At 40.0% G+C, this 12,284-nt stretch overlaps 1 protein-coding gene across 4 annotated transcripts in view; it reads right to left on the minus strand.

The window, feature by feature from the left end:
- The window catches only part of ZMYM3 (zinc finger MYM-type containing 3), a 124,084-nt gene that overhangs the window by 12,484 nt on the left and 99,316 nt on the right, over window positions 1-12,284 (minus strand). For all 4 annotated transcript variants that reach the window (XM_056538282.1, XM_056538283.1, XM_056538285.1 and 1 more), the window contains exons 14-17: window positions 10,954-11,012; window positions 7,085-7,244; window positions 2,866-2,981; window positions 2,612-2,783 (exon numbers count right to left, since the gene is read on the minus strand). In XM_056538282.1, the coding sequence (XP_056394257.1) occupies window positions 2,612-2,783; window positions 2,866-2,981; window positions 7,085-7,244; window positions 10,954-11,012 (507 nt within the window). The remainder of the gene's footprint in view (window positions 1-2,611; window positions 2,784-2,865; window positions 2,982-7,084; window positions 7,245-10,953; window positions 11,013-12,284) is intronic.

A 12,284-nucleotide genomic window follows, 5' to 3' on the forward strand; every position in this document is an offset into this window, starting at 1 on the left:
GGCATACTATTTTGGAAACTACACCCCTCAAGGAATGTAACAAGGGGTACAGTGATCCTTGACACCCCACAGGTGTTTGACGACTTTTTGTTAAAGTTGGATGTGTAAATGATTTATTTTTTTCACTAAAATGCTGGTTTCCCACCAAATGTTACATTTTTACAAGGGGTAATAAGAGAAAATGCCCCCCAAAATTTGTAACCCCATCTCTTCTGAGTATGGAAATACCCCATGTGTGGACATCAAGTGCACTGCGGGCGCACTACAATGCTCAGAAGAGAAGGAGTCACATTTGGCTTTTGGAAAGCAAATTTTGCTGAAATGGTTTTTGGGGGGCATGTCCCATTTAGGAAGCCCCTGTGGTGCCAGAACAGTGGAAATCCCCCACATTTGACACCATTTTGGAAACTACACCCATCAAGGAATGTAACACGGGGTACAGTGATCATTTATCCCCAAACAGTAATTCCAAGATGTTTTGAACACTGCGCTGAAATTTTTTTAATTTTTATTATTGGAGCCTACTGTTCCAAAAATTTTGAAATCCCCTTTGGGGTCTAAATGCTCACTTACATTCCTTGAGGGGTGTAGTTTCCAAAATGTGGTTACATGTGGGGTTTTTGACTGTTCTGGCACAATGGGGGCTTTGCAAACACACCATGTTACCGACCTCCATTCCCAGCCAAATCCACTCTCCAAATAGGCTGATGGCGCTCACTCCCTTATGAGCTCTGCAGCGTTATCACTTTACGTCCACATATGGGGTATTTCCATACTTGAGAAAAGTTGTTTTACAAATATTGGGGGCCTTTTTCCTCATTTAACCCTTGTGAAAATAAAAATTGTAGGGCTACACCAACAGGTTAGTGTAAAAAATTACATTATTTTCAAGGCTCATTGTTCCAAAAATCTGTCAGACACCTGTAGGGTCCGAATGCTCACTGCATCCCTTGTTACATTCATTGAGGGGTGTAGTTTTTAAAATAGGGTCACATGTTGGTTATTTTATTTTAGTTTTTATGTCTGAACCTCTGCAACTAACAGCCATTGCGGTACAAATCACCAATTTAGGCTTCTAATATGCATGGTGCTCCCTCACTTGGGACCCCTGCCATGCACTCGCAAAGCACTTTACATCCACATTTGGGGTATTTCCATACTCTGTAAAAGTTACATTACAAATTTTGGGGGTCTTTTCCCCCTTTTACCTCTTGGGAAAATGAAAAAAATGGGTCTTTAAGTGTAAAAATTTTTATTTTACACTAACATGTTGGTGTCGCCCCAAAGTTTTCATCTTGAGAAGGGGCAAAAGCCCCCCTAAATTGTAAAGCAATTTCTCGCAAGGGCAGAAATACCCCATATGTGGCCCTAAACTGTTGCCAGGCAAATGCGACAGGGCTCAGGAGAGAGAGAGCACCATGCACATTTGAGGCTAAATTAATAATTTGCACAGGGGTGGTTGATAGTTGCAGAGATTTACTTACATGCGGCATACCAAAACACCACAGTTAGTAAATCTCCCCCTATTGCAGTGTTTCCCAACCTGGGTGCCTCCAGCTGTTGCAAAACTGACTCCCAGCATGCTGGGAGTTGTAGTTTTGCAACAGCTGGAGGCAGCCTGATTGGGGAACACTGTCCTACTGTGTTGATCCAGAGGAAGGCAAAAAAAAAAAAACCTTATGAGGCGGATGGGGGTTGTGTGTGTGTGTGTGAAAATGTAGTGTTTTTACGTATGTGAGAAGTGTAGGTGTAGAGTAGTGTAGGGATTATGCTACAGTACAAAACGCAAACCCCTCCCGAAAAAAAACAAAGGGGTACGGTCCAGCCACACAGTGCAGAACCGTGACTGATGGCACGGACCACAAACACCCTCTCCAAAAAGGAAAAAAAAAAAAACTGGAAAAAAAAAAACTAGGGGGAAAAAAATTGAAAAACTACAGGGGGAAAAAAAAACCTGCACAAAAAAGAAAAAAATAATCTATAGGGGCAGGCTGCAGCAGCAAGACCCACAGAGCAGTGCTGCTGCAGAACCCACTGTCCCTGCCTGTACTACAGCTCACCCTCACTCGCCAATGGTCGCACACTGGATTCAGACACCGCAGCAGCCGCGCAACTCCCGCAGGTCTGTAGATGCCGTACAAGCCACAGAACTCCTTCCTCTGCTCGCTGCCTAGACTCGAGTTTTCAAAATCATTACTGTGCTGCCATTGGTCTGATCCTGACAGACTGATGGCAGCAATCTGAGGAGTGGCAACCTCCCTCCTTTACTGAATGGTAATTGGTTCTGTCTCTGACAGCGCTAATCACCATGTTTTACCAAGTCATCGGGTCACAGGCGGACCGAAATTAAGCTGGATCGCTGCGATTGAACGGTACGAAGTTCCGTCCAATCGCAGCGATCACTGTGGTGGTGGGTTTAATCCCCCTTGGGAGACATGTGAAGATGTCTGTTGTTAGAAAACACCAGTCATCTTCACCCGATCACCACCTCAGGAGACGCGGTGATCAAAAACATATGGAGCATAAATGTACGTCAATGTGCGGGAAGTACCACAGTGTCATGACGTACATTTACGTCCATTTTCGTTAAGGGGTTAAAATGTGAACTTACCACACAAGTCAGAGGATTTGTCCAGTCCTTCTGCCTCTGCAATCATTTCAGCCATGGCTAAAATATCAGCTTCTAATGGGTTGGAAGGAATCTTCACTTTCAGCTCCTCAATGGTTTCTACAATTTTATCAGTATTTTCCAAAGTGGTAGGCAACAGCAGGGGTACAGGCACCTAAAGCGAGAACAGTGGCAGGTAAACTGACAACACTATAGACAAATTTAAAAGTAGTGATACGTGAAACAAGACTACTCACCGGAAAAGGCAGAGAGAACGGAACAGGCACTTTTTGAGAGTATAAATTCATAGGTACTGGCACAAATATGGGAACAGGGATAGGCAGAATTATGACTTGTGGTTTATAATCCTCATCTACAGAAGAAAAATATGAATATGAACATTAGACAATTAGAATAGATGGCTGGGAAGAGTACAGTTTTGCAAAAAACAGACATGATTATTCAATATAACAGGGTCAGTGTGATAGGGATCACAATGCACTGTAGAATGCTCCTATGGTGTTTATCCAGGCATACTATTTAGCCCCAGCTCACATTAAATCCAATAAAATCCTCCCAGACGAAATGCTGAATTTTTGTAGGCGCTGGAGGGATAAGGATAAACAGGCAGGGTGCATGACTAATTCTTGTTTAGTAATGTCCTTATGTTATTCATTATTAACTGTTATATCCAAGTGTCATCTTGTCTCATTACTATAGTATATGTATTACCCCATTGGGTTTATATTTTGCATACTGTTGTCAGTTATTTAGATGTACCAATATGATGTGACTATCCAATCGACATGCCCTCTATAATCCTACTGCATTTTTTTATGCTATAATATTGTTTTGCAAACTTCCTCTTGCTCTCCATATTTTCACCTGTACAACATATCTACCCTCTATACATGTCTTTTATATGGTTTTTATCATGTTATGTTTTCAATAAATATTGATCAAATTGCGATAATCCATACCTTGGTCTCTGGTGTTTGGTATTGGTAGAGATAAGGATAGACAGCTAGATGGAAACGGATTTATTTTAGCCACAATGCAGTGCATATCATGGTACCATGAAACATGTTTGTTTACTACACTTGCAGCAGAATTGGCAGATGGAGACTCACTTCTGATGTTTATTCCATTGTTGTGCATGGTCAGTAGAACCAACTTTGGAAAGCGCACATTTACACTTTGTGTCTTGCCGCATTTATACGGTGGCTACACCATAGAGCGCCATTTCTCTTTTTATAACAATCTCACATTAGACAGAGATGCAACTGCATGCAAGACAATTTAGTTACAGGGAAACCATTCAACACTAACACCTAGCAAATATGCACAGTTCATTAAAAATGGGCATGGTATTCACTAGCCCTCCTGTATTATTACTTCAACAACTGCTGTGGCTAGCTGCACCTGATGTCAAATCTCGTAGGAGTGTATGCCTGGGGTATAGGTTCAGGGAAAGCTGGTGACTTGTCTTTTAACCCCTTAAGGACCAAGCGTTCTGTTTTTGCACTTTCGTTTTTTCCTCCTTACATTTTAAAAATCATAACTCTTTCAATTTTGCACCTAAAAACCCATATGATGGCTTATTTTTTGCACCACCAATTCTACTTTGTAAAAGACATCAGTCATTTTACCCAAAAATCTAGGGCGAAACTGGGAAAAAAAAATCATTGTGTGACAAAATTGAAGAAAACTATTTTGTAATTTTTGGGGGCTTCAATTTCTACGCAGCAGATTTTTTGGTAAAAATGACACCTTATTATTCTGTAGGCCCATACGATTAAAATGATACCCTACATATATAGGTTAGATTTTGTCATACTTTTGGAAAAAATCATAACTACCCTAAGCACATTTAAAATTGTCATCTTAGACCCCTATAACTTATTTTTCTGCATACGGGGCTATATGAGGGCTCATATTTTGCGCCGTGATCTGAAGTTTTAATCAGTACCATTTTTTTTTTATCAGACTTTTTGATCGCTTTATATTCATTTTTTTAATGGTATAAAAAGAGACTTTTGGACTTTGGAATTTTTTTGCGTGTACGCCATTGACCGTGCAGTTTAATTTACAAAATATTTTTATTAGTTTATTAGTCCCCTTAGGGGACTTTTAGGAGGAATCATTTGATTCCTCATACAGATCAATGTGGTTCCATAGAGTGATGTGCACTCAATTGATAAAGCCTGGTCCGAGAATTAATGTGCTGAATACGGAGTGGGGCATTGACCTTATCATAACATCTCATGGAAAGGTAATCACTCCTCCTTGAACTCAGCGCATTCAACACACCCTACTACACCACAACGGAGGGGTGACAACGGAGCCAAGCTACCTACTTCAGGGATGTCCAACCTAAAGAAGGCAATTTACCTACAGGGGGGTCCTTGGGCATAAGCTACCCAATATGCCCAAGCTTCCTGATTGGGAGATCCTACCGACAGGAAGGAATCCTACCATAAGAAAGAAATCCTACCTATAGGAGCAAACTTTTCACAGCATTGTGTGTGCGCAGTTCACTAGGCTGGAGACATTTCTGGGGAAAATCTCTCTCAGAGGATCCACTGGGGGGACACAGTAACCGTGAGTATATGCAGCTGCCACTAGGAAGCTTGACACTAGGCAACAAAGAAAAGTCAGCCCTTCCCAGCAGGATATACCCCCCCCCCTACAGACTCTGAGCTAACAGTTTAGTCCCAAAGTAGTAGGAGAGGACTGAAAAGAGAAAAGAAAAGTAAAGAAAAAAAAAATAACAACATTAACTGTCCAAGGAAACCACTGAATAAAAATTAACTGAAACCACCCTCGGACAGGTAAACGAAACCAGGAACACCAGAACAAATGGGTGGGTGCTGTGTCCCCCAATGGATCCTCCCAGAAAGATTTTACGGTAAGCATTAAAATCTACTTTTCTAGATCGGCTCCATTGGGGGACACAGAAGCTGTGGGACGTACCAAAGCAGTCCCCGGTGTTGGCAACAAAGGTAAGCAACTTAAGTGGAAGGCTGGCCCACAGCCGCCTGCAACACCTTACCGAAACGCTGTTGTGGAGAGCCCAAGAGGCCCCAACAGAACAAGTGGAATGAGCTGAGACCGTGAAAGGAAGAGTCTTCCCCTTACAGCAGTAAGCTTCCGAAATGGCAGAACCGATCCACCGTGAAAAGGTCACCTTTGGAGAAAAAAAAGGGGGGGGGGGGGGGGGAATACTCACCTTGCCCTTGGAAAACTTACCTAATTAAGTCTTCAGCCAGCTATTATACACCTGCATCATGCCAGGTGGACCCGGACCCAAAGGTACTACAACCCCAGGTGCTGACCGGTGGCGAGAAGGTGTTGACAGTGCATAACTCAATACCTGTGCCCCTTCTTTGCAATTGGGGAAACAGTGAGCGCTATGCTCCTGAGACCCCAACTAAAAAGAGAAATAAAAGGGAGAGAAAATTCTAAACATAGTCCCTAAACTAAAATATAAGCGACCAGGTCTGGAGAACACCAGACCTGTGTCTGCCTCCTACTGACACTAAGCTAAAACTGATAGCTCAGAGTCTGTAGGCGGGGTATTTCCTGCTGGGAGGGGCCGACTTTTCTTTGTTGCCTAGTGTCAAGCCGCCTAGTGGCAGCAGCATATACCCATGGTTTTCTGTGTCCCCAATAGAGCCGATCGAGAAAGGGTAGAATAACGCTGGAAAAGTATTGAGCCTAAGATGTTTGTTTTGCAGTTCCTGCGCTGAAGAGTTGTGGCTGGAAGAAATAGTCAGGATGGTTTGGGCCAGATGGAGAAGAAAAGGGAAAAGTGAACAACTCTAATCAAAGAACACGTCATATGTGAGTTGCAGCACTGTAATCTACATAGCCAACAGATATATAAGTATTGTTCATTGTTTCTTTTTAGCCATTTTTTGTCACATATTGAAAATTATTCGGTAAGGGTGCCCTGAGCTTAAAAAAAAAAGGTTGGAAACCTCTGAGTTGCACAGAGGGAATTTCCTCCAAACAATAAAGATAAAGGTATATTAACTTATCAATTCTTTATTTTGGGGGGAAAAATTTCTAATTCTGTTCAAAGTTATATGTGCACATAAAAATGTAAGTGTGCTTAAATTAGATAGAAATGTGAGCAGAGTAGAAGCAAAGCAAGTGTGTCACCAGTATATTTTAACTCCTTTTGTATTTGTGAACCAACTACACTGCAGCTTTCAAGACCTCAACCTATAACCCACTGCAAAAAAACAACCAACCTGCATCCCAAAAGAAAGGGGATTCTTGCTGCAGATTTTAAATATACTGATCATTTTTCATTTAAACAAAATAAAGGTAATCCACCCCAAACCTGTACCATTTAGTGCGATTGTCCCACTTTATATACTCCCCCTGTGCAAGATGGGGAGTACAACTACACATTTTTTAGATTGTTCATGAAGTTATATGCAAAGCCTTCCCTTTTATTTACTCACTTACCTGTCTGACAGTCTTTGCTTTTTGTTTCCACACGACATGAAACCCCACGATTCTGCATTAATGGCTTACACATAGCTGCCTTGTTTTTACGTGGTACACTGGGACTAGGAGGTGGTGGTGGAGCAGGGGAAGTCTGTGGTGAGCTTGGTTTTGGTGATGCCTAAGATATGAAGTCAAATTATGCGTTACATAACTATTTTCTTTTAGTCTTGCACGCGGAATAGTTAACACATACACAAACACCAATAAAAATAAAGAGAGTAAATTCTGAATAAGGAATCACATGTACCTCTATCTGGGCTTTTTACATAGCTTACAGATATTTGGAGTTAAAAAGAGAAGTTAAAGCAGGAGTTAAGTCTAATTTTTTTCATAGTTTTCTAAACAAAGATAATAAATAGCCAGATGGGAGGTTTTCTTCAGCGTAAAATGTGCTATATTTATACATGACTGGACCAGGTATTCTAGGGTAAATACCGCTGTGGTAGATGTGAGTGAGTATGTTGCCCAACTGGAAGCTCGTATTAGAGATCTAGAGAAGCAAAATGCAACATTGAGGGCTGCTCAAAATCTTGAGGGGTACATGCAGTTAGTGGGGTAGACATGGAGGGTAAAGAAATTAATCAGGAGGACCAATTAAAGAGCTGGTATTCTATAAAGAGAGGAATTCTATAATCAGGAATAAGGATACAATGTGTTATCGCGAATACCACCTCAACCAAATTGTTTGCGTTCTCCCTGGTGCAAGGGTTTGGCAAGTGGTGGAACGGGTGAACAAGTTACTAAGCTGAAGGGGAGCTAGAAATGGTCCATGTAGGAACCAACAGAATACCCCCTTTAAAGGGGTATTCCGGTGGATCAACTGGTGCCAGAAAGTTGGGGGTACTGTAACCATCCAAAGAATTAGTAATGTTAACAAGACAGACTGAAAACCTTGATCTCGTAACAAAGGGATAAACACTTGTCATCTGGAAGAAAAATCTTTGCTGCTGCAAAATCAAATTGAATGCAGAGGAAGAGGATGGTTTTGAGAAAGATACAAGCAGGATTTGCACCAGTTGATTATCCAACAGAAAAAAAAAAAAAGCATCTTCACAAGTGCCATGACCTTTGTGAAGACCCAGAAGGCTGTAGCAAGGCTGAATGAATTGTAACAAATTGGTAGCAGGATGGGCCAACAGCAAATCTGAGAAAAAATTGCTGCGGGAGGGGAAGCCTGGAATATGTAGGTAAGCATCCTGGATGTTGATGGAAGACAAACTCTGCCAGCTCCATGGATGCTATGACCAGAAGTGAGAGAACACTACAATAGCAGGAAGGAACGAGGTGGAGCCGTGACATCACCCTCCCTGAGATCCCAAAGAGAGGTCTAGATGAAAGCCTACTGGAACTGAAAATGGAGGCAAACTTTGTTTAGTCAGGTTGGCACCCACTGTGCTCAATCTAAAGAACCTGTAGGCGCAGATTTGTGTTTGTTTGCTTACATAGTGCAGTCACAGCGGACTTAAATTTCAATATTTGCTAATTTAAATAAATTTAAAAAACTGAATTTATTAAAAAGATGCAGCTTCTGTGCTGCTGGTTTAAAATCATTTATATATAACACAGATAGACATTCATGTGAAAAGCCACAATGTATTATTGCACATCCCCCTTGCAGTAGCTGCTGCTTGGTGAAATGCCCAGGCTCAGCTGTTTATCAGGGTGTCTATAGCAGGGTGAATGCTGTGAGGACTCCATCCTGGGAGGGAAACAACCAGTTAGGTTATGTTCACATCGACGTTAAGCAAATCCATTATGAAATGTCAGATACTGTCAGATAAGGAAGATCATTATTAACAGATCATAATTAACTGATGTTAAAATTAAATATATGAAAACAGGCCATTTGCAACCCTTAAAGGAGTAGTCCAGTGGTGAAACACTTATCCCCTATTCTAAGGATATGGGATAATTTTCAGATCACGGGGGGTCCAACCGCTGGGGCCTCCCACGATCTCTCTGCACGGGGCCCCTGCTCGCTGGCCAGATAACGCTTGTTGACCACTGCACGAAGCGGCGGCCGACACGCCCCCTCAGTAAATTGCTATGGCAGAGATGGAGATTGACGAAGGCAGCGCTCTAGCTCTGCCATTGAGTTGTATTGAGGGGGCGTGTCAACCACCGCTTCGTGCGGTGGTCAACATGTCCCCTTCCCGAGGGCTGTCGGGGCCCTGTACAGAAGACCTCAGGGGGGCCCCGTACAGGAGACCTCGGGGGGGGGCCCAACGGTCGGACTAGCCCGCAATCTGAAACTTATTCCCTATTCTTAGGATAGCGGATAAGTTTTTTTTTATTTTTATTATTACTTTTAGATTATATCTTTTAGAAGACAAAGAGGAAAAAACTAAACGCTTTCAATTTACCACTTACAGACCCATATAATGGCTTATTTTTTGCGCCACCAACTGTACTTTGTAATGGCATTACTCACTTTACCAACAAATTTACAGTGAAATGAAAATATATATATATATATATATATATATATATATATATATATATATATATATATATATATATTTGTGGGAAGAAATTGAGAAAAAAAAATTTAATAAAGCAATTTTGCAACTTTTGGGGACTTCCGTTTCTACGCAGTGCACTTTTCGGTACAAATGAGATGTTATATCTATTCTCTAGGTCGATACGATTAGAATGATGCCCAACTTAAAGGTTTGGTTTTATTTTAAATAAAAAAAAATTATAAAGTTTTGTATGAAAATTAGTATGTTTAAAACGGACCTCTTCTGACCCCTATAACATCTTTATTTTTCCGTATACGGGGACGTATAAGGGCTCATTTTTTGCACCATGGTCTTAAGCTTTTAGTGACACTATTTTTGTTTTGATGGGACTTTTTAATCTCTATTCTTTTTATTCTGGTATAAGAAGCTACAAAAAATATTCAATTCTTGACTTTAGTATTTTTTTTCTGTTTACGTCATTGACCGTGCAGGGTTAAATTAACATTATATTTTAATAGGTAGGACATTTACGCACAAGGAGATACCACATGTTTATATTTTTGTTTACATAATTTTACGTAAAAATAGGAAAAGGGGGTGATTCAAACTTATTAGGGAAGAGGTTAAATCACATTTATAAACTTTTTTCACACTTTTTTTTAGTTCCCATAGGGGACTATAACATGGAATCTTTAGATCGCAAACACTGATCAACACTGCTCTATAGGAGAGCATTGATCAGTGTTATCGACACACCATCGCTCCAGCGTGCAATAACTGGCTGAAGCATAGGAGCACTGATGGGACGGCAGGGAAGGAAGTAAGAGACTTCCCCTCCAACCATACAGCTGATCGGGACATTGCTGTTTCCGCCCGATGGTCCCGATTGTGTAGGTATGATGAGAGCTCAGCTTCTGAGCTTGCTTCATAACCCTGCCGTGCGGGCCCATTTATAAACGGCGTTCTGCGGCAAGGAGTTAAAACATCCGTTTAACTCCGTTAGGGTCAGTTATGCAGACTACTTCCATAACCATAGACCTTCAATGTTACATTAGAATGTCTGTTAAAGGCCCATAGCCATGAACAGAAACAATTACTTTAATTTTAATTTCAGTTTCTTACATTTTTCAGAACAGAGAAACAGTGTTTTTTTTCCAACAGCGCAACAAAAGGAAAAATCAAGTATTAAATAGTCCTTATTCAAATTAATAAACTGTATAGTACAGGACAGTATAGAGCAAAAAACACTTTGTAACTTCTTTTCACTCTGGTACAGAGATGAGTAACCTAAAACCAAAAACTCCTAAGAAAAACTACCATGTTTTACATCTTTAGTTTGAATGACAAATAAATGTTTTAACTCACTGTGTTGGGCTCTGTTTTTATCTGTGTACTTGATGGCTGTTTGGATCCTGCATTCTGACCTGGTGAGATTAAAAAGATACAGTTCAAACTAAATAAAAATCCTTGATTAAATGTATTCTGCTTATGTTTATTTTCCATGCCCTGTTCCATAAAAAAAATAAAAAAATTAAATAAAAAAAAGCAACCAATCAGATCACTTCTTTCACTCTTAACCCCTTAAGAGTACTTAGCCCTTTTTCACCTTAAAGGGTACCTTTCATCAAAAAAAACTTTTGATATATTATAGATTAATGTATGCAGAATAACTTTCCAATAGCATGTTATTAAAAAATATGCTTCTTTCTATTTAATTTTCCACTTTGAAAAATGACCACTAGGGGTTTCCCTACCAGTCTTTTTTTTTTTTTTTTTTTTTTTTTATATATAGATTTTAGACTCATGCTGGAGTCCTAAATCTCAGACTGCAGCCGGGACACAGACAAGCACAGCACTGCTCCCTGGCAGTGAGCAGTGCTGAGTTTATCTGTGTTCCGGCTGCAGTTTGAGATTTAGGACTCCTGCATGAGTCTGAAATCTATTTAAAAAAAAAGGACTGGTAGGGAGACCCCTAGTGGTCATTTTTCAAAGTGGAAAATTAAATAGAAAGAAGCATATTTTTTAATAACATGCTATTGGAAAGTTATTCTGCATACATTAATCTATAATATATCAAAAGTTTTTTTGATGAAAGGTACCATTTAAGGACATTTTTTGCAATTCTGACCACTGTCACTTTAAACATTATTAACTCTGGGATGCTTTTAGTTATTCTGATTCCGAGATTGTTTTTTCGTGACATATTCTACTTTAACATAGTGGTAAATTTTTGTGGTAACTTGCATCCTTTCTTGGTAAAAATGGATATTCAAAATACATTTTTTTGGTTCACATATACAATATGTCTACTTTATGTTTGCATCATAAAATTTATGAGTTTTTACTTTTGGAAGACATCAGAGGGCTTCAAAGTTCAGCAGCAATTTTCACATTTTTCACAAAATTTTCAAACTCACTATTTTTCAGTAACCAGTTCAGTTTTGAAGTGGATTTGAAGGGTCTTCATATTAGAAATACCCCACAAATGACCCATTATAAAAACTGCACCCCCCAAAGTATTCAAAATGACAGTCAGAATTTTAACCCTTTAGGTGTTTCACAGGAATAGCAGCAAAGTGAAGGAGAAAATTCACAATCTTCATTTTTTACACTCGCATGTTCTTGTAGACCCAATTTTTGAATTTTTGCAAGGGGTAAAAAAAGAGAAAAATTTTACTTGTATTTGAAACCCAATT

Source organism: Hyla sarda, chromosome 9 (genome assembly GCF_029499605.1).
Source record: "Hyla sarda isolate aHylSar1 chromosome 9, aHylSar1.hap1, whole genome shotgun sequence".
Taxonomy (NCBI): Eukaryota; Metazoa; Chordata; class Amphibia; order Anura; family Hylidae; genus Hyla; species Hyla sarda.